The 24,362-nt window shown below is 32.8% G+C and overlaps 1 protein-coding gene across 1 annotated transcript in view; it reads left to right on the forward strand.

Annotated features, from left to right (window-relative positions):
- Positions 1 to 420: 420 nt before the first annotated feature.
- The window catches only part of LOC119839583 (ankyrin repeat domain-containing protein 29-like), a 35,832-nt gene continuing 11,890 nt past the window's right edge, over positions 421 to 24,362 (forward strand). Inside the window, exons 1-7 of the mRNA XM_038365944.1 lie at positions 421 to 526; positions 14,177 to 14,302; positions 15,976 to 16,074; positions 17,784 to 17,882; positions 19,813 to 20,010; positions 23,749 to 23,946; positions 24,257 to 24,355. Coding sequence (XP_038221872.1) covers positions 14,180 to 14,302; positions 15,976 to 16,074; positions 17,784 to 17,882; positions 19,813 to 20,010; positions 23,749 to 23,946; positions 24,257 to 24,355 — 816 coding nt within the window. The 5' untranslated portion in view covers positions 421 to 526; positions 14,177 to 14,179. The remainder of the gene's footprint in view (positions 527 to 14,176; positions 14,303 to 15,975; positions 16,075 to 17,783; positions 17,883 to 19,812; positions 20,011 to 23,748; positions 23,947 to 24,256; positions 24,356 to 24,362) is intronic.

A 24,362-nucleotide genomic window follows, 5' to 3' on the forward strand; every position in this document is an offset into this window, starting at 1 on the left:
ATATTTCATTATATAATTTCTGTATTTTTTTTACACGAGCGATATATAGAAAGGTACATTTATTTTTCAAATGGTTCGATTCCAAATTGAGACTTAGATTTTCTATTCATGCAGTTTTCTTGTCCCTAAAATCTATCAGAAGGTCCTTTTTTTATTTACGTTCATAATAATCTAAATTATACACCTATATATAGAAATATGATGGTATTTTTCATTTCATTAATAAATTTGTAATTTTACTGAAGGGTTCACAATAATGAGCACGATACCTCCTTTAAATTTAAAGCCCTCAAATGAGTTGACCTTAACCTATAAAAAGAACATTTATTAAAAGTCTCGTGCCGAACCGTTTCTTTTGAATATATTATCAGCGCATGTGTTCACAGAATCCCGCAGCTACAGGTCGCTACGCCTCAATTTGCCGCGGTCTACACCGTAGCGCGGTCGCTAGTCTGAGCGCTCTATCGGCTACGAATATTGAAAGTTGATAAAGTTCAACCTTCTCCCTCAGTGTAAGGAATTCACGGTGAGTACTATATTGTTATGATTTTAACACCTATCATTTTATAAATAAAAAGTTCGTTCGTTCAATGAAAATGTCTGAATACAATTCTAAATAAAATCGCAGTAGAGTTTGCTGTGTTAACAATTGATACAGCTACAATAGAGTGCATTTAATGCTTGTCGGATACTTAATTAAAATGTTAACTACGCTGTTATATCAAAATGCAGTTAAGCCCTTGAAATACATTGAGTTTGTTTATGTTCATAGGTATTTATTTATGAAGTACATGATTCTGACCAATATTTTAAATCGAAAGTGTGTTTGTTTGTTTGTCCTTCTTCCACGTTGCATGATTTTTTTGGCTGAAGATAGTTCGCTGCAATGTAATAAAGGTTTACCTACTTTTAGCCGCGGTGATATATCTCATTCCTATCTTCCTTCCATTTTTGTATAGACAAAAAGTAACCTAGTTATTCGATGATATAAGTACGTATCGTATGTATCAAAGAATGAAAATTAAACACATCAACTCACTTGGTTTTATTAAGTTTTGCTTTTAAACAGTTGCATCCATTGACACTGAGAGAAAACGTAAAACACCACACCGTTGCGTTTAAATGGATTATGAATTTGTGAATATAGATGGATTATTAATTTATGGATTATTAGTTTTTATGGTTCCCTTAAAATCTTATTTGTATAACAACCCAACTGATAAGTGAAGGCCAGGCAGTTTCCACAAAAGTGCATCGTTGATTTACCGCTATGAACACGGCACTTCACTTTAAATCCCATAAAGCTAAAGCTAGATCGAAATATTGTACGTGTATCAATTGATTGATCTCCTGCTATAAAATAGAACTAGAAGATATATAAAGAGTTAGAGATATAAAGAGCGAGAGATATATACATTCAACCGTGGATCGTTCAGAAATTTCTATGAAAAATTAAATACAAAAAACGTCACAGTATCTGTCTTATTTATAAATGTATAGAAAGGCGGTTGCAATTTAATGAAACGATAGTATTTATTTATTTATAATAATTAAAACTAAATATAATAATAAATAATTAAAAAAGTATGTATATCATAGTTATTTGATTGCTTTGATTCAATGTTTTAGAGTATATCAGTGACATAGTGTTACATTCAATATTTATTTGAATCCTTATAATATACTAGCTGTGACGTGCGATTTCACCCACGCACAAACAAACAGCGTGCCTCTGCGAATGTTCATGGGCGGTGGTGATCGTTTACTATCAGGCGAACCACCAGGTCAGTTCCCCGCTATGACATAAAAAAAACAGACAAAAGCAGTTATTTCTGTAGCTTATGACTTATGTGATAACCTGGTACATGAGTTACATCACTCGATACTTAAGGGTTTGTTTGGCGTCAGCATTACAATTGTCATAATATAATAAACAATCACAAGAATTTGAAGATGTTCACCGCTAGAGTTGAATGAAATTTTCGTCCAAACAACTATGAATGATTATAAAGATATCAAAAGTCTACTAGGTTTGTGTTATTGTACGAGTATACTAAATATCAATAGGTACGCATCATTTAAAAAGGTCTTATATTCCAATTATCAAATATTGAATATTTTTCAACAAAAATAAGCAAATCCTCGCTGTTTGAGCACAATTCGGTCTGTTTATACAAGAGATTGGATTCGCGCCGTTGGCTGCTAGCGTATGTACGCAGTACGGAATAATAAACTTATTTTGTATTCAGTATTGGGTGTTTTTGGGTTTTTCGGTGTTTTTATTCATTATTACAATATTTCTTTATTAAAAATATACTATTTCATCATGATTCTATAGGCCCAAAAGCTATAAATTTGTAAATTACTCTTATCAGGTGTAAATTTTTCTGTCTATTAGTTAAGTATTTACGTTTCTACAGTTGAATAATGAACGTATTGGATGAGTTAATATAGATACTTAGACTGTTGGGAAAACAATAAACTAAGTTTTGCATACTGGCTGCTTGTGAGAAGGATATAAACTCAGATGTCAACAAAACATGACAGGGGTTAAAAGACAGGATCGACATTATGGAGAACGGCAGCTGTCGTGAAATTACTTACGCAGGGATCCGGCTATTATTTTACTTTATTTGATTATTTTTTATTCTTCTTTACTGAGCAATATTTTATTTATCCCTTCCTCACCCTTTTACCTCCGTACCAGTGACGCACTGACAAATCTCATCCTTATACAGTGGATATTCCAACTTCGCGCACTAAACGCTTTACCACCTCATTCCTTATCCGAACTGCTCAAAATTGGAATTCTCTGCCGGCGGCCGTTTTTCCGAACAGTTATAATCTGGATGTTTTCAAGGCGAGAGTGAATAGGTTTCTCTCAAGCAGACATGTCACCACCTAGATCACTTCTACTTTCCATCAGTAGACCTGTGGTCAAATGTCTGCTTTATCTATTACTAGCTTTTCGCCCGCGGCTTCGCCCGCGTAGAATTCGCTTATATCGCGCGACATGGTAAGGTAAGTATTTTCTTCGTATTAAAAACTATGGTTTGTTCTTTCCCACGTTTAGCTCCATCTTCATACCAAGTTTCATCAAAATCGGTTTGACAATAACGAACTTTCATACAAACTTTCATCCCCTCTTTCAACCCTTTCTACCCTTTTTTCGCGATAAAAAGTATCCTATGTCCTTTCCCAAGTTCAGTTCTATCTTCATATCAAATTTTGTCAAAATCGGTTCAGTGGTTTAGGCGTGAAAGCGTAACAGACAGACAGACAGACAGAGTTACTTTCGCATTTATAATATTAGTAGGGATAAAAAAAAATATTTATAAATTATTTTTTGTACACACATAAAAAAGACGCAAATGGTACAAAAGGCGGTCTTATCGCGGCCGTGTGGATAAAATACATTTTCATGATACAAACTTTCATCCCCTATTTTATTCCCCTGAAGTCAGAATTTTTCATTTTTTTGCATCATAGATGCTATCTGCATGCCAAATTCAGCCCGATCGATCCAGTTGTTTGGGCTGTTCATTGAGAGATCTGTCAGACCTTTGCCTTTTATAAATTGGACTAGACTGTCGAGGCTTAAAAAATAAAAAATTTCTTATATCTTAATTAACCATGTAAAAATCTTACATTGTAAAATTTGATGACTAGATGCACTTAAATCTTTCTTTTCCTTGCTTTATTACTCCGACACCTCGTTTACGGAGCATATTTACGACATTTTTATGGCATATATCCTTTTATTTGGCGTCGTAGTCGGGTTGATAACACTTTTATTAAATCTTTAACTTGAGATGTCTGCAAAGAGGGTTATCTTAATATACTTTTTTTTTATTCTTAAATGTTGCGATTTTCATTTCAACGATTCGATTTTTAAATAAAAATCTATATTGCTAGATAATATTAAATTATCAGATGAGCATACTTAATAGTGTATATATAGATTTTAATAGCAATAAGCATTATCATCATTTTTTGTATGTGGTAGTCGAGCACGCTTCGGCACGAATTGGACCAGCTTGCACCGGGGAAGTACCACACCCCCATAGAAGACCGACGTGAAACAGCATTCTGCTGTGTTTCGTTCGGTTAGTGGGGGAGCCGGAGGCCCATATCCTATTCCATCCCCTTTCCAGTCCTTTCCTTTATTCCTTTCGCCAATCCTTTCTTAATCCCTTCCCAATTTTAAGTCGGCAATCCATTTGTAGAGGCGTAAGGTCTGCAATGGATCTTACACCTCTCCAAATGTTCATGGGCGGTGGTAGCGCATACCATCAGGCGTCTCACCAGCTCCATTGCCGACTGTGACATAAAAAAAAAATCTGCATGTTTTGACTAAAATATTATAATATTCATAAAATTATAGAGATTCCTTAAGACCCTTAGAAATTTGGCTGCAAAATAAGATCTAAGAACATCGTGACGTTGTACAATAATTACAATATAAATATTATAAATAATATAATAATCAATCTAAAAACCAAAAACCAATAAATAAGTAGTTCAATTCGATACCAGGAACCAAAATCAATTAAAACAGATACTTTATGCGAAATTAAATGAACTATTCAATTTCTGCGTAAGCATTTGTAACACGTGTATGAATTCAGTACAAAAGCCGAGCTTATTATACAATAAGCTCGGCTTTTGTACAGACTAATACAGTCTGGTACAGTCTGTTTGATTCCATGAAATGCTTCTCAAATCCTCGCATTCGAATTAAAAATTCCATTCAAATTGGAGAAGATATAAAGGGCAAAAGTTTTTTTCATATTTACATTACTCAATTGTTTGTTTATTGAAATGCTTTTTTATCTAGGTAAGATAGTCGATGCTGTATCTAAAAGGACATGCGTATCTAGATATCATCTAGATAACATTAACTTTACACTTAAATTAATATTAAGTAATAAGTATATTATTATATTATGATGTTATTGTGTATTATAAAATACTATCTGACGCTGTTATGTCATTGTCTTATCATTTAGGGGTATGAAAAATAGATGTTGGCCGATTCTCAGACCTACCCGATATGCACACAAAATTAAATATTTAATGTCTTCGTTATATGTACACAATTCAGATCCCTCCAGCAAACTATAAAAATGGGTACTCAACGCCAACGAAGCAGTTTTTATTCATCGCTCATCTATTTCAATAAATCGCTTCGTTTGCAATCACGTTATAGTATCTTTGCAAATACCACTAAATTACTGCATTTTAATTATTTTTCGAATGAATGACATAGACAATAGAGTGCTATATGCGTGCTAGTGTTGCCTGCTAAAAAAATTCACATCGGATTTATTTCATCTGCATTTATAGAACACTAGCCGCTCTGCCCGCACTGATTGATTCGAGATAAAACCAAGCATAGTCTATGACTAGAGAAGTGGCTTTATATTGTTAAAAGAAAAATTTTGATCGTTTAATAGATACAGAGATTACCCTCTACAACATCACAATCTTTATAATATTAATGTAGATTAATTTATTATCAATTTAAAAGACTTGAACACTTAGTTCACAATTCAAAGGCGATATTAAGATACTTTTTGGAAAAATATTCTTCGTATTGTTATAAAATGGCTCCTACTTATCTAGATTAGAAAACTTGGAGTATAATGCCTATTCAAACTTAATGTTCTGTAAATGTATCTCAGTATATTACGTAATAACTTTGTAAGAAAGCATAGGGTGACTAGGGTAACTGTTTTTATATGTCATAAACAAATTTTGAATCTATTTATTGACGTGCTATATATATATATATATATATATATATATATATATATATATATATATATATATAACCTAAAATTATTAAACGACTTTCTTTTGTTTTCTTTAAAGTTTTTTTATTCGATATTTGATTTATTATGATTAATTCTCTTTGTGTTTGATACAAAATTGTTGTCATTTGATACATTGCACAGAATACCCATTTATTAATCGATGTAATTAAATTTATTCAAAATAAACCAGTGTTACAAAAACTATAAATGAAGGTTCATCGTGAAATTATGAAAACCTTATGACTAAATTACTGGGTATAAAGAACTGTTTAACAGACGTGACCTTGAAAGTTCAATTCTTGTTCTTGATTGTTAAGACAGAAACCGTTTTAAAGGTAGCTAAAATAAACTTAAAGCTATTTTAATACAGAATAAGTACTTAATCTATAATCTAAAATCACTATACTTTGTGATTAATACAATATATTCCATTGATAATGTTAAGAAATAGTATAAATATGAGAATTAAAAAAAGCTTGAAGCTGTCTGTCAAAACGTCCTTTCGCGGTTTTGAAAGTAAACACGGGTAGCATAAATGTCAAAGGAGGCCAAGGCTCAACCCTAGCCGATAACCCGACCCGAGGGTAAATACGTTAATGTACCATCTATTGTACTCTGCTCTCCTGGTACGTAGAACTGCGAAACGTGATCCCTTTGTCCCCTTTGTTTGCACAACATGCCATGAAAACCCATTTACATAAAAAAATAAGCTACTTGTTATTTGTTCCGAAACAATTGTTTCCCCAAACTTTGTTGATATTTATGTCTTATATAAAAAAAGTAAACAAGAAAATTATTATTTTCTTGTGTTTGGTTTCACGCGAGTATTATACATTTAGAAATTAAAAACTTTTCAACGGATTTTAAACGCGATTTATTCATTATATTATTAACCCGACGTTTCGAACACTTTACGTCGGGTTAATAATATAATGAATAAATCGCGTTTAAAATCCGTTGAAAAGTTTTTAATTTCTAAAAGAAAATTATTAGATATTAATTTCTCATGAAGCGTTTCAACCACGTCAATACCAACATTGTCGTGCATTGGTATGTGCAATGATACCTAATAAAATAAATAAAAGATACAACAAACTGCAAATTGAATTGTCTTCACTTGACACTCAATCAGAGGTGCTTCGTACAATACTAATGTTTCGTTATTATTGTGTGTTTATAATTACTGCCTAGGGCTATCAGTGCTGCATATGTATAAAATAATAAAAAAATAAAATACTAAACTGAATACGACCGCAGTGTTGGCATCTTTCATGTCATTACAACAAACGATTCAATGTCCTGTATTCATTTTGCGTTACACAATCGTTAAATACGATAATTAAGTATGAACGAAACAAGAAACACATAAAATTGGAACTTGAATTATAATTTTGCGGTAATTATTTTTGAGATCGGAAAGCATAAACTTTTTCAAATTATCTTATTAAACTTAGTTTTGACTTAGTAATTGTTTAATCAATTACTTACTGAGTGAATATGGTACATACCAATGAAATGTGGTTCTTATTTTATAATGTGACTTGATGACTCCTTAAGACATTTAGATCTGTGACAATTATAATTCTGATTTTGGTTAATAGGTGATTCAATACATTACATATTGGAATACATGAACATTTCAACTTGGTCGTCAGTTCTTGCTTAGCGGTTCACTTTACGCGGAGGTTGGGAACTTACAAACAATGGTGAATATGCATCAAGTTTTAGAGTAATTCTAAAGCCGAACTTTGATTCTAGAGAAAACTATTCCACCGGACATTGTATATGACTTTGAGTATAAAATATTCTAGTCTTTGAATTTTAAGTCAATTGTTAGTTAAAGAGCAGTTATATTCGGTGAAAGATCAATATAAATATAATTAGCAACTCATTAAGAGACACATTTTATTTTTATGTTTAAGCATTTATTACGATTGAATTAAAAGAATTTCCGTTTAAAATTTTTCAAAAATCTCATTTAATAATAGATTTAACTAAAGCAACTAAATCGATTACGGAAGATTTGCCAACCATAGCTTTGTAGTAATTACCTGTCACTGTCGCAAGGCATGAAGCCCGAGCTATTGTTTGCGGTTGTTTTGAATTATATATCGCATTGTTACACTATCACTGTAATAATTATTATGCAAACGTTTTGTTGAAAATCATGAAATACTGTTTGCCATAAAAATAAATAGAAGAGATATAAATGTAAACATTTAGCAATGAATTATGCATTTATTTCCTTTTTTGTTTATTCATTTCCATTCAATTTGTTAATCGTGCTTGTGTACACTCAATTTTGTAATAAAACATATTGAAATTTTCTTAATTGACAGCGTATTCAGCTTTGATTATCAAAGCATGTAAATCATTTAACATACGGTAAGATTTTTTTTATTGTTATACAGTTGTGGGTGTAAACTCTAAATAATAGATATAGGTATTTGTTATACGCTTCGCACCAAACCTGGCTCTGTTCGGTTCTATCGAAAAAGATTTATCATTGTTATAGGTTTAAAATTAATGTCCCACAAGAGCACACGATCTTATAAACACGACATGTTATTAATGGAAATCGTAATGGATGTAATGAAAAAATAAAAAATCGTTTAGAATCCATTACGATTTCCATTGTTTTGGACGGATTTCAATTATTTTCCATTGAATACAATTTAAAATTAATGTATCATGTCCAACAAAGCAAACGTAAGTTATATTGATCCCACAATATTATGTAGCTTTTTTTTATTTATAACCTTTTGTATTCCGAGCGTTTTCCTCAATATAGAAATCATAGCGGGTTGTAAGCACTGTATAGTATTTGTTTTGAAAGAGAACCTAACAACATGTTCATCGTACCGAACGAGATTCTTGAAGAATAAAGGACGACTAATTTGCGAAACCTCGACCCTGTATTCCACCTTGTTATTTCTGAGGACCGAAGTATTATTTTTAAATATTAGCCACGGGCGTAGCTTTGAGTGATATTTTTCGTTACTTGGGAATAATTGAGGTTATTTTCTATGTCATGTAAGAAAATATATATTAATGAAATCTATTAGTGTGTTTAATATATGAGCTAAATAGTACACTTTGTTCGCAGCATCTATAAAACCAAAACGAAGGTATAGAAATTTTCACTTGCTTCACGTCGATAATATTTTGCTTTTTATTTGAATTCAATAAAGCACACTAAAATAGTAGAAAAAGTCGGATTATATTTGACATTTTATAGAGAATTTTCTAGAAAAGCATGTTTCTTTTTATTTTTTTGTCTATTTTTGAAACAATGAAACATTTGTGTATAAGTTCTATATTATATTTTATATATTTAGTTAATTTTATGACGTTAGATCACCAAGCCCAGCCCAACTTAATTATAAATATCTACAATCTAATATTGTGTAGTTTGTGAATTTATTAGCACTTATATAGTTTATATAGTGAATTTATTAGCACTGTAAGGTTTGTAAATTTTTTAAGTTTGTGACGTTGTAGGAGGTATCTCTGGATCTACTGAACCAATTAAAAAAATTTCTTAAACCAGGCAGCTACGGTATTTTTGAGCGTCAATGGATATATTTTATTTTGTTTTTTATCTCGGATTCGACCCAGGCAACGCCGGAATGATCGGCTAGTAATATGTAAATAAACTAAAGCGCTGCGTATCAGAATAAAGAAATATTTTTTGCGAAAATATTGCGAATAGTAGTTTAGATACGCGGAACTGAAATAAAGTCATGTATTGTTATGCGAAAACTATATCTTCTTCTTCTAATATATAAAATTCTCGTGTCACAGTTTTCGTTGCCATACTCCTCCGAAAGGGCTTGACCGATTTTGATGAAATTTTTTGTGCTTATCCGGTATCTATGAGAATCGGCCAACATCTATTTTTCGTACGCCTAAATGATAAGAGTAAGGCAGAACAGCGTTTGCCGGGTGCAGCTTGTATAACTATATGTATCGTGAAAATAATATTTCGGTTAACATCTACAATGCTGCGATGCAAATAAGTTTCGGTTTTCTCTTGATAGAAATCTTAAACCAACGAGGGTTGGTGACTGTTTTATTCATTTGTTTCATTTTCATTCCTATTAAATCCTTTTTTAGATATAGTCGGTTGATAGGTCGCCTGATGATAAGCACGACCAGCCAATATGAACATTTACAGAGGCTATACGCCTCCGAAAATGGATTAAATTTAAAGTTATAGCTCATTTATATATAACTTATTTGTATAGAAATCAACAGAGGACAGTTGAAAATATTACACACACGCACATCAAATTTTACAAATAAAATTATACCCTCTATTTAGAATCTATAGAGATATTAGATACAGAAGTTTCCATTAAAACAATTATGATAGTAGAAACGGATTAGATATAGAAGTTTCAAAAGTATCCATTGTGCTCTCCCTCTATTATAATGTAATCAAATGGTATCATTAAAAACCGTATTATACAGAATATATATATGTATATATTTCGTTCAACTTTCTACTTCGAAGCAGTCATCTGTGAGGAGTGTTAGCATTCCTGGAAAGTAAAGTCAGACAGCAAGTAGAAGCTTCGAGGAAAAGCTTAATTTTATATCTGTATATTTCCTAGTACCGGCTTAGAGAGTAAGCTCCTCTGACCTTATCTTAAAACTTATTCACTGTCACGAACCCTTTTAAGTTCGATGGAGAACTAAACCAATTACGTAGGGATACCTACTCATAAAATTAGCCACAGAGTAACTAATAGTAGTAAATTATCATATTAAAGCGAAAGCACTAATCCTTGAAAAAAGGTTAATTTTTTTTTAATTACTCGATTAATTTATTTAAAAGAAAATCAATCAAATAATTCATAAAAACCTAGCGGATGATTGTGAAAAAATTATGAGTGGCATAGATAGCTATTCCATAGTGTTTTTTTTGCTGAAAATTGTTTTGTAATACGCTCGAATCTGAAAGCTTTAGTATTATTTTACAAGCACATTTTGCAAACGACCTTTATACAAACAAGAGCACTGCAAAACATTGACTGTATTCATAAACTACAACATCGGATATTTTTAGTTTTAAAATAACGATATATTATGCGTTATTTTTTTACCTAAAGTCGAAAACTACTTCTATACATATAATCAAACACAAAAAACGGTGTCTTTACGCTGAATATAGTAATAACATAAAAATAAAAAAATCTAAAAGTTTATTTATAGGTTCAGAGAATCTACCATAATTAATTATAATTAAAGCCTTAGTGAATATTTGGAAGATGAAAATCCATGGAATGTTGCTTAAGAACCACATTATAACTAACACAAAATTTTTTATTATTTATTTTTTTATATTCTTTTTTATATATTTTTTTGTAAAAAGTAACTACAGAGTTTTTTGCCGGCTCTTCTCTGTAGAATGTTTTCCGAACCAGTGGTAAATGGCAAAACCATTGTTATGTTAATTGTTATAACGATTCAAAAGTGCTTCTAAAAGAAGTCTTGTTAAACAAATAAATGCTTGAACTAGTCTGTTTGCCTTGCCAGAGCGAGACAATGCTTTGTTATTTGTCTCCTCTGATTGATCCAAGACATACTATATAGATGGTGGCCGCACGTAAAAAAAAAAAATTTCTTTTTCAAAATTTTAAATGTCGTATCAATAAAAATTTGTATTATGTAAATATGTTTTTTTACATTCTTAAGTCTTACGAACGACATAGCTATGTGGCATATAGAATATACACTCATGGGAGCTTTCAGAATCTACAATCGATATTACAACATATTATTATGATACGGATTACCTTTTTATGTAAGAAAAAAATTATGCAAATCTTTCACTGCAATATTATTACTCCTAGGGAAGACCTAGCAACCACAATGCACTTTTATCAATAATGTAAATGTATTAAATGAAGATTTTTTTTTTCACCAACAAATTGCCCTTAATTTTTATATTCACCATACCATATAGTTATTGTGGGAGTCGAGCATGCTTCGGCACGAATTGGGCCAGCTCGCACCGGGGAAGTACCACACCCCCACAGAAAACCGGCGTGAAATAATAGCTTGCTATTGTGTTTCGTGCGGTGAGTGGGGGAGCCGGAGGCCTATTTCCTTGACCTAGCCCTTCCCAGTCCATTCCTTTTTTCCATTCTTCAATCCTTTCCTTATCCCTTTTCCCTTAAAAGCGGGTAGCGCATTTTCAGAGGTCTGAGCTTCTGCGAATGTTCATGGGCGGTGGTGATCGTTTACCATCAGGCGAACCACCAGCTCATTTGCCCGCTATGACAAAAAAAAAAAAAAAATACATGCAACATTTAGTTAATAAGTTTCGAGCCATTAGATGTTCCGAATGTAGCCAATAAATCAAATTAACGAGTATATAAATCCTGCCCAAGGACTAGGGCCGCTCAATTCTCGGACCATTTTACCGCATAATTTGTTTTGATCTTTTACAGTAATTGGCGGCTCTTCTTGTAATGAAATACCCAATCGATAAATTTCTGAATCAATAAAAATGCATGAAGAGTTCCCTGCTATTCATTTAAATTCAATTAAAAGCCAAATAATGAACAATATTTATACTGAGCAAATTATATTATGCTTTAAATTTTCCTTACTTATTAGAAGTGATTCAATTTGAACAAAAAAATGATATAAACTTTATAGCCTTTTCATTTCCATCTAATGCAAGGAACAAACTTTAATATCCCCATAAATCCTTAGCTTAATCGCTAGCTAACTTCGAAACAACTTATAAATAACAAAAGCTTATAACATCGGCGGTACAATGTGGGGAATATCTTGACATCGACCTTGCTCCATTTTCTCATGAGTAACTGAAGTGGTGAGGTCGATAATTGGTAAAACAATTAAGCTTCACGCAATTTGCGTTTATTTCAATACCTACTTAATGAGCCACTTCAGTCTCCACGGGGATTCGTATGTTCGAATAAATCGCGTTTAAATCCGTTAAAAGTCTTTAATTTCTAAATTATTTTTATCTATAAAAATTACAACACAAGTTGTTCTTGCATCAGAGGAAATATATTAACAGATATTTTATCTTGAGTATTTACCATTTAAACAAACTCTTTAAAGGATGTGTTGACCAGAATATTACATTACATAAGCACCTTATAACTATAAATTTTATCTAAATAATAACATTCATATTCAGAAAATATAACTCACAATTTAAACGGCAATATTTCACATTTGAACGAATAAAGTGATCCGGTTCACTTGGTTTTCAAGAATATTATTTTTACTCAATACTGAATAATGCTCCACTCCGATAATTCAGTTCTCGGTGAAGAAATAAAGTTATTTTTATAAGCTTGAGTACCCTGCACATTGTTTAAGCGTAAATGGTTTCAAAAATCATTTACAATAAAAAAGCTGATTGATTGAAATTTGATCCCGATAATTAATATGAATATATTTTTCTGCAACTTTAATATTGTTATCTCCTGAACTTTAAATTCGTAAATTTTGAACTCGGAACAATATATTTCACGACTCATGATGCGAAGCATCAGAGAGTGCTCTATTTGAAATTCATTTGTATACTGATTATAAAAAAATACCTAATCGTATTCGTATATTATTACGCATTTCACAGACAGCTTGTAAAATGCACAAAATACAGGTAAAAATATACAGACAACTAACAAATCTCAGTGCATCGATTCGGTTCAGCAAGGGATTTAAATAATATCTCAGTTCGATAACAATTAAATGTCGATAAATTTTTGATTGAATTTTCTATTGCAGCATACATTTTTCATATCGTGATATAATTGATGGCTTCTAATTAGCGCCGAATGCAATTATGTAGCAGACAATAGGTAATAAAATTAATTATGTATTCAATAGGCATTTCACAAAACTGCATAGTATGGCAGCTATATTAAGTAATTGGATGTTCGTATTGTACGTTGTACGATCATTAAACTTTGTATTATTTCTTCGTAAACATATACCACAGATAACATAATACTATAATAGTACCCGTACACTTCAAGTTTACTTTGATAATAAATATCAAATTAATTAAATTTAGTATTTACCTAAATATATTAAATGGTTTATTAGTATAGGGGTAATATAAACCCTAATATATTGATTGCTAAAGGGTTATTGTGCAATGTCTCGGATGTATTGTGTTATGTTATGTATGACTACTAGATGTATATTTTTCTTTTTTTTAATCTAATGATGATGCATGAACATAGGCAATCATTTAAGTAATGAATTAACATAAATTTCATCAGTTCTCGTAAATTTCTTACCACAAATATGTTTATAGACTGCACTAAACCTGCTTTACTATAATAATATTATCTGTATATTGTCAGCAGATGGAGGGACGTTCTAGGGTTCAACAAAACGACCTGCTTCTCCACGAAGCGGTCATCAAGAATGAACCGGCGGCTGTGCGAGAGGCCTTGCAGAGACCGGCTGACGTCAACTGTAGGAATAATGTAAGATCGTGGCTCTCATATCACCCTAGGTTACTGATGAATGAGAAAATTCAGCGGCAGTGATACATTAGATTCAAGTTTCAATTTTGTTTAAATAAATTGGACAAATTTCAAAATTGATTAAGCATAGATAAACAACTAACAAAAATGATAACAAAATACAGAAGATTACAAAGAAATAATTAAGAAAACATAAACAGAGATACGATTATTTCAGGTAATATTTTATATAAGTTGCTAGAAGTTTCTACAAATAATCAGTCAGTTGACACTTCATTGGTCAGTTGCTGTTATATAAATGAGTCAATTGATCCATAAAGCTTCTGTCAGAACCCAGAAGGGTCACTAATAGACAAGAACGTCTGGCAACACCCTGTCATTTGGAACATATCATTTATTTAAAACCTCTGTGTCTAATTAAATAAAAAATAGATTAAGCAAACACGCAAGATTAAGCAAATGGGTAATAATTGTCATATTGCGTGGCAAGCAAGAGAGAAAAAAATTACAAGAATAAGAGGATTTGGGTTTATTTTTATACGATGAGATATATAAATACCCCGTTAATTATAACGTTTACAAGATTCTTTATTCTTTTGGATGTATTTGAATTAATTGGTTCGTAGTATACTATAAAATTGTATGAAATTAACCGTCAAATACAATTATTAAATAGAACTTCGAATTACAATAAAAATGTGGTATGAAAGCAAAATATTTTACCCGAAGACACTAAAGTAATATGCGTCATGTCTAAACGTGGAAGTTTTATTGGACACATTCGTAACCCCCGAATACGCATACAAATTCTTCAAAAAATATCCCGGGATAAAGAACAGCTGCAGGCAGGTTTGCCATTTAAAATGTAAGCCAGCCGGCAGATGCCGTGCATTTTTTATTAGCCGACGTGAAATTACCTCTCTGGGAGTTTTACGTTATTGTTGGAGTACCTACCTTTAGATTAACGAAGTATTTTCTCTGGGTGAATTTTTACCGTATGTCGTGTATGAGTATTTATTTATTTATTATATTTTTTATATGTCACAGTCGGCAATGGAGCTGGTGGGACACCTGATGGTAAGCGCTACCACCGCCCACGAACATTTAGAGAGACGTAAGGTCCATACCTTACGCTTCTACAAAAAGGATTGCCGACTTTAAAAAAGGGAAGATTAGCGAGAGGAATAAAGGAAAGGACTGGGAAGGGTGAGGAAAAGGATATGGGCTCCGGCTCCCCTACTCACCGAACGAAACACAGCAGTATGCTATTACACGCCGATCTTCTGTGAGAGTGTGGTACGTCCCCGGTGCGAGCTGGCCCAATTCGTGCATAGCGTGGCTGACTACCACATACAATTTTATAGTATATATATTTTTTTTCGATTCAGGCATCTATTAAAGGTGTGTTTCATTGAATATCTTTTAGAGTAAATGTATCTAAATACATCTAATACATGTGCTTTAGGCAATCGCTTGATGTAAAAATTTGAGTGTGTAATATAATAATAAAAAAAAAAACACTATAATAGTAGATGTATTCTTATGTAAAAAATTAAACAAAAAGTAATTGTAGTAAAAGCATGTATTACCATTCTTTATTCAGCGATAATTTCCATTAAAATCTTATACTGTCGTCGTTCTAAGGATATTATGCTAATAAGCTTTTATTTCAGTACGGCAGAGCGCCGATCCACTGGGCAGCTAGCAGAGGCAATGTCGAGATTATCAAATTGCTCATTGACGCGAAATGTGATATCGAAGCCGTGGATAAGGTAAGGAATTGTAGTCATTCTGTTGAACGCGTTCTTGAATAAGTTTGAATAGTCTGAAGCCTTGGATGTATTTTTATGTAATTAGAATTAGTTTCGTTTTATGCTTACACACAAAGTCGAGATTTGAAATATGTTAAATTAACTCACTCTCCATTGGTTAAAATGCCTGGACTTAAACAACATAAAACCACAGATAACATAATACTATACTATAGAACTAAACTAACACTAAATCATACACACAAAGTTCGTTACATTTCTAGATTCATCATCGTTACATACTATATTTCGCTGGAAAAGGAAACTACCTTTTAACACGAAAACAAAACTTGGCAATATATCATTTATTAGGGTTTTCCCACCCTTGTATAGGTGTCGCACGAAAACGTGAGCTTTACGCGACATGACTGAAAACCTATGAAATTTAATATTTGTTTGAAAGCTCTGCTGCTTTGTCATCATGAGGAAAACGAATACGAAAAAAATATATAAAATAATAATGTAAAAATGAAATTTTACATGCTTCATAATTTATGTAAACAAGACACAAAAGGAGTACCATAAGCGCGGCGCTGTCAGCGCCTGAAATAATGTTGCCAGCATAATTTAATTCGATTGCCCCTAGAGTCGGAAAAATACACAATATGTATGACCGATTTGTCAAATATTCATCAAACATCCCATGTCCCAGAGTTACCGACTCCTTTTGTGGCGGGAATTCTATATTTTCATATGGCATACTTCCCAAGTTACAAAGGCATCATATATTGTTGTCTTACTTATTTATACATAGACGATTAATGTTTATTTTACACTAGATTAGAAATATTGTATATTGTATATAAATATAGTAAAGATAAAAGGATAGCTTGTATAGTAAATTCAAATTTAGATTTAGAGAATTGAAAAAAAAATAATAAATGTTCTGGTGCGGCTTGCAACTTTATTTAAGTTGCACATAACAAATAGGTATGAAGTAAGTGGTGTCCCGTGTCCCCTAGTGGGGTATGGGGCAGATCATATACATCTGCTTTACTGATCTATTTTCTTTATGAACAATTATGTGATCAGCTTCCTGTGACCTGCCAGACCGACATTTTTCTTCGTGTGTCCCCATCGGCAATCGAACCTAGGACCCCTCGGATCGCTCGTTAACCACTGTACCAAGGAGGCTGTCAAAAATAGGTATCAGTTGCTACTGTACCGTGTGATCAAGGATTTATATGCAGCTTTATACTCGGCAATACGTTCTATATACTTTATCGTTAGGTGAAGTACCTATGAGGAATGTAGCTTGTACTACGTATTTAATTATTAAGTATAGAAATAAGAATATAATAATGAAACATAATTAAACAACAATGCTTTACAAACGATGAGCCATGCTTTAACTGCAACTCATAGTTTCATTAAGTTAAAAAAATCAAAGCAAATCAATTTGTTAATTTTTACCAATCATCATGTATCTAATAAAAGAGTCGCGAAGCAAAAATGTTAATTTTAAGATTGAAAAACAATTACATTTATCCAAAATGCTAAACAACGAAAAATAATAAATCGCTTACGTTTCTCGCACCCGCATATTTCGCTTTACTGAATACCTTACACAAAATCCCTTCTCGCGTTTAAACTTTCTCTAATATCCAACATATGTTTATATTTATTAGTTAAATTTAAATGCTAAAAATAAAAGTATCAAATATTCGCAGTTCGGTATGCGGCCTTTGTTGATGGCGGCGTGGCACGGACATCTGGATGCTGTGAAGATGTTGGTCCAGGCAGGCGCTTGCCTCGCTGCTACTAATAAGGTATAATCACTTGATATGTACGTGTCGCAGCCACGTATATATATTTAATACTACGCACGAATTTTGATGGGGTTTCATAAAAGACTAGCAGTTCGCCCCGGCTTTGCCCGTGGTACATATATAGTCTATGTCAGTCAGCGAAGTTGCAGCTTTCTAAGGGTAGAATATTTTTTAAAATCGGTCCAGCAGTTTTTTTATCCATTACAAACAAATAAACAAAAATTCAAATCTTTCCTCTTTATAATATTAGTATAGATAGAGTGATTCAAGAGGAAGGTAGTTGTACAATACACCTATTAAACTACTCCGAATTTGCGTGAGAAGCCGCGGACAAAAGCTAGTAACGGTTATAAAGGATACAACATAGAGTATTTTAAAACATTAACGTACGTTTATAAGCCCCGCTTCACTCACAAAGACTCGACTTTCTTAGAACAAAAAGTGTCATGATTAAAGTTAATACACGAAATTTTTTGCAATTGCAAGATATAAGAACTTATTGTCTCGTTTTTTCCCAGACGTTAAAGTAAGGCAAAATTTTAGACAGCAAAAACATCTTTAGGTAATTGATTATGAATTATAGATATTAAATTCGACTCACATTTTAATGAAGGTCTGGCTTAATTTGTAGTAAATAAACAATTCTCATTGGTTTTGTTTTTCAAATATTAAAATACTATGATTTTAACGTAAATTTGAACTGAGTGATTTAAAGATAATTCACTTCATAATTATTTCATACCTATTTACTAATTTGTAAATAGGGCACCTAATTATTTGTCTTACACGCTACAGATTCTCCCTACATTTTCTCTCTATTTAAATTTTTACGTAAATGCTGTTTATAGAAATATTTAAAATAATCTGTCTGAATGTAGCTATTGATTAATCCTCTTTAGAAATTAAAACGATGCCAAACATTGTGGGAGTCGAGTACGCTTGGGCACGAATTGGGCCAGCTCGCAACGGGGAACCACACCCTCACAGAAAACCAGCGTAAAATAATTGCATGCTGTTGCGTTTCGTACGGTGAGTGGGGGAGCCGGATGTCCATATCCTTTTCCTTACCCTTTCCAGTCCTTCCCTTATTCCTATCATCTATCCTTTCCTAATCCCTTCCCAATTAAAGTCGGCAATCCATTTGTAGAGGCGAAAGGTCTGCAATTGACCTTCTCTCCAAATGTTCATTAGCGGTGGTAGCGCTTAACATCAGGCGTGCGGAGCCGGTGTGAGCAATAAAGGCATGAAATTTCAACGGCATCAATTTTAATGATAATGTATTAGTTAACGTTTTATATGTATTTCCCTTGAATCGTTGCAAACTATGAAAAGTCTTTGTACGACATCAAAGGCAGTCCCATACTAAATGCAAATTATATTCTGCATGCCTTTGAAACTATTCTTTGCAAAGAATATGTAATACGTATAGTATTTTACTATCTGTGGTAATACCATACAATTTTGCGACGAGGTGGCACTGCATATATTTCGTGCATGTGGAATAAAAACTGCTATTGAGCAGGATGTATATTTTGGATGTATCAGTTTGATATTTATCCATTGTGTTACTTTTTACTTAGTCCGACCACCTTCAAAGGTTCTACGTGTACCTGTGTACCTCTTTTTGTTTTTGACTGTTCAATGATAAGTTGAATGACTCAATTGGAAAGAAATAGTGGAATTCGTATGACTTGTATGTAATTGTTAATCTATTTGACTCTGATAGTAAAAATCATAACTCGGTAGTTCATTGTAGTTCGTTCCCTGCATACCTTTTAAATATATTTTTAGTGTTCACCACTTTCATAGGCATGACATCTACCAGCTCGGACTTTTCCATGTAGTAGATTATGGCCAAGACCCTAATACAATGCTTGTATCTCTGCAATTAAAAATGGATAGATGGATAATGAAGATTTTTTTTCACCAGAAACAAAACGACCTTCTACAATGCGCGTGCGCTCGCGGCGCGTTCGACGTGGCCCAGTACGCCATATCTATCGGAGCCCGAGTGCAGACGTCAGACATGGCGGGGGACGCGCCCCTCGCACAGGCCTCCCGGGCTGGCTTCACCAACGTAGTGGAACTGTTGTTGGATAAGGGTTCTTACATCGACGCGATTAATAAGGTAAATTGATCAATAGATAATAATGTGTATGTGCATAAAATGAAAGCTATACTACAAGTACGAGTATTTTTAGTTAAAGGGTGTTATAGCACGAAACCTTTGAATGGGTAACGGTCATGCTTTATTTAATAGCTGAAGAATCTCAAACTTCAATCGTAAAATCGGATATTCAAGACCAGACGAGCACATCACTGCTCGAATCTATAGTATTATGATAGCTGTGTCGAAACGAAAGAAAACATGCCATGCCTGTATTAACTATCAAAAACAACACTTTAAACTTTTTTATGATACTCAAGTACTTACTTTTTTTTTAATTACGAGGACAGGGAAAAACACGACGAACATTTTTAACGAATAATATAATTAAAAGCAAATTGTTGATATACGAAATTGATTCAAAAGCAATGAAACTTCTGAAGCACATAACTTGAAAACGCATTATCATCACTACCCATACTTCTTTAACCAGATTCATAGATAGCTATTAGTGTCACGGGTCTACTCGTAACGTATGGTCGTTACGGGGCATCCATGATATTAATGACGTCATTAACCGCCTCTATCGTTGTTATTATTATTTATCTAAGCCTCAATTTGAATTTATTTCCTATTGCTTTCCGTCCGCTTTCCCCGCATAGACAAAGGTAGTCACATGGTTGCCGTACCCTTGGAATTTCCATTATAAAAACTATCCTTTGTGCTGTCGCATGTGTAAACTATCTTAGTTTCTTCAGTAGTTTGAGTGTCAAGAAGGTACAGACCGACAGACAGAAAGATTAGGATTCGCATTTATAATATTATTAATGATTACACAATATTTTTTACATATCTTACTTCTATTATGGTCTCGAACAATATATATATATATATTTTAAAGCATGTTTCAAAATACATGAAGATAAAAGATCGTTTTTCATTTCACAAATTAGTATTTAAATTAAGATCATCATCCTCATATCCCATGTATTAGAAAAACAAAACAAATTTATATCAATTTATATTTTGTATGAGTAAACATGGTTTATTTGGACAATGGAAGATTTGCCTCTTCATTGTATTAAATTGCAAATGAATGTTGTTATAACAATATTATTTCAATGAAGAAGCTTTTCAAGGAACCAATGTATTTCTATACATCTTGAAATTTTAATGAACCCTTTAAACTGATACATTGACATTTGTATTATTCGTGTAGTCCAAAGGTTTCGTTAACTAGCTTTTATTTTTATTTGAAACCTCCCGTCACGTTCCTTTTAAATTTGGTTCTAATAATTTCTAAGTTAGTTGTAGTTTATACCATACAAAGGAGCATAATAACAATGATAGATTATAAATACTAAATTTGTTTTCTGTTAGGCAGCCCTAGAGAACTTATACGGTGTACCCAACCCTTCATTATACTGAGTTTTCTGCGCAAGCAAAATACAATTCAAAATACAGAAAACTCGAAAAACTTACAAAGAGTTTGTAACAGTATTCTCGAATTTTTGAAGTGAAACTTCTTTAGAATCGTTGTGATTTCAAACCTGATGCAACGGAAAAACGACAGGTAAGAGACACAAATACAAAAATGTGTAGAATGAAGCCGGCAAAGAATGAGACAGAAATATACATACTATTTTATATTATCGGTCTCTCCTCTTTGTTCCATACTTCGTTCTTTTGTCGATTTACTGAAGTTTCACTTCTATCGTGTGTGAATCGCACACACACCTTTTTTTGTTTTACATTTTAAGCTTGCATTACATTAATTTGAAATGTTGTTAAAGATTAGAGATGTTTAAGTATTTAAATGATGGAGTTAAACGTATAAATAACTAGCTTTAACCTGCGGCGTTACTCGGCTAAAATGTAGTCTATGAGTTATTCCAGATTATAACTACCTCTGTAGCCTGTACCAAATTTTATACCGATCCCAATAGAGATTTTTTGCGTGAAAGAGCAACAAACATTCATACATTCTTACAAACTTTCGTGTTTATATTATACTAGCTTTTGCCCGCGGCTTCGCACCCATTAAATTCGGAGTAGTTTAATAGATGCTATTACACATACATAAAAACCCCATCAAAATCCGTCGCGTAGATTTAAAGATTTAAGCACACATAGGGACATAGGGACAGAGAAAGTGACTTCGTTTTATACTGCGTAGTGAAGTAGGCAAAATAAAAAAAAATGTTGCGCAGGGTGATATTTGGTAATTTCATGTATACGTCCATGATAATATTGTAAATTTAAAAATCATATATTGTAAAATTAAAAGATTATTTCCGATGGGCTAGAATAAGAAGATAGTACTGTTGTTCATTCGAATATTGTTTTTAACTACCTAGCAATAAGGATAACCGCAGAGATTAACAACAGAGCGTCTCATTAGACACATAAACCCAAATATCTTTAAAAATGACGGTTTTAAGTAATGTGAAATGGCCTTTTAATAAAATATAGACCTTGAAGGGATACGGGAAAAACAAACTTCAAGGTACCGACTTCTAATTAAAAGAATTGCGAAACTTCTCTTCCTTCCTTTTTATATAGACTGAATAAAACTGCGTATTACTTTTCATTTATTTATACTTTACTAGCTTTTGCCCGCGGAGTAGTTTAATAGATGTTATTATATATAAACCTTCCTCTTGAATCACTCTATCTATGAAAAAAAACCCATCAAAATCCGTTGCGTAGTTTTAAAGATTTAAGCATACAAAGGGGCATAGCGACAGAGAAAGCGACTTTGTTTTATACTATGTAGTGATTTAAAACCTGCCTTACCTGAAAAGAAAGTACCTAAGTAAGAACAAATTAGATCATAAATAGATTCTCCTTTCTACATTTTCACTTCGTAGAATTTTAGCCTCTTCTTTATCGTGCAATATATTCTGCCCCGAATTGTACCTTAATTGTTTTGAGAACGGATCGCAGGGAAATGGCACGCTAAACTCCAGTACTAAATGTTGTCTTTAGATATAATATATCAGAGCGAAATATTTCACGAAATGTGCTGCACCCCATAAATTCTGCATTATAACCTAGTTTTTTACATACAAACAAACAGTAGAGAATCGTTAAATTAATTAGTTTCAACAAAATAACAATGACAAATTTAAATGGGACCACATGGCAGGCACCAGAACCATCAATAAGATGATTAAAAGAAGCACCGCAAAATTTGTAGTGCTTCGTCAGGTTGCTGAAACCATTACAATTCTAAAAAACTCCAATTAAATAACCCGTAATTTTTATATTAACCCGAAAATGTTGATATCCATTTACGTATGAAGCGAAATTAAAAGCTATAATGTGAATATATAATAAATAATGTGAATCCAGGTATAAGGTGAGTGCAAATCGACGCGGCGCCAGTTTTCCAATAACGTTATTGGATCGCACTTACATCAGAATGTCCCTGTCAGATCTAATTACTGCGCCGAAATTCGATTCCATTCAATACTCTAAAAGCTAATTTGATTCCAAAACATCGAAGCGCCATCAACATTCGTGGATTCTATAAATTGAAAAGCGGATTTAATTTGGAATGAAAATTTCAATAGACGTGCATTCAATTACAATTGCAGATTTAAAATGACATTTTAAAATATAGATAGTTAGTAATATTTCTCAGAGTAGTAATAAATGTTATTAAATAATGAATTTCGATGACGCTCCCGGGGATTCTTTTCCCGATTTCTTTGTATCCGATTACCGAATATAGTACAAGGATGTCATAACTCCCAGGTTGGTCGGACTGCGCTCCACGTGGCGTGCGAAGGCGGGCACAGCGGTACGGCTGCGCTCCTGATAAACAAGGGCGCATCTCGCGAGGCGAGAGACAACTCGGGTCGGACGCCGCTGCATATTGCTGCGGTGCATCGACACACGGAACTAGTGAGAACACTATTGGAAACTCAGTGCAATGTGGATGCTGTGGATAACGTAAGTTTATTATATCCTAGTAAGTTTCAATGTGCCATGCTATCAAAGAGTAGTCGAAAACGAAAGCTTTAAAAATTAAAGAAATCTAAGTGTGCTCTAATTATATGTTTTACGCAACAAGAGAAAAATTAAATGAGATTTAATTTTTACTAGAGAAATTAATAGAAAAATTATTGCAATGCATTCCTAGAAATCGCATTTAAATCTCGAAAGATCTGTAACAAAGTTTGGTCAGGAATAGTTTGTGCGGTTTTCGAGTAAACTATAAGTATAAAGTGTAAAGACAAATGTTTTATTGTTATTTTGTTAGAATGGTGTGACTGCCTTACAAATGGCCTGCGCTCAGGGTTGCCGGGGCATTGTCGAGCACTTACTCACATTTGGAGCCGATGTACATTTACAAAACAATGTATGTA

Source organism: Zerene cesonia, chromosome 4 (assembly GCF_012273895.1).
Source record: "Zerene cesonia ecotype Mississippi chromosome 4, Zerene_cesonia_1.1, whole genome shotgun sequence".
Classification (NCBI taxonomy): Eukaryota; Metazoa; Arthropoda; class Insecta; order Lepidoptera; family Pieridae; genus Zerene; species Zerene cesonia.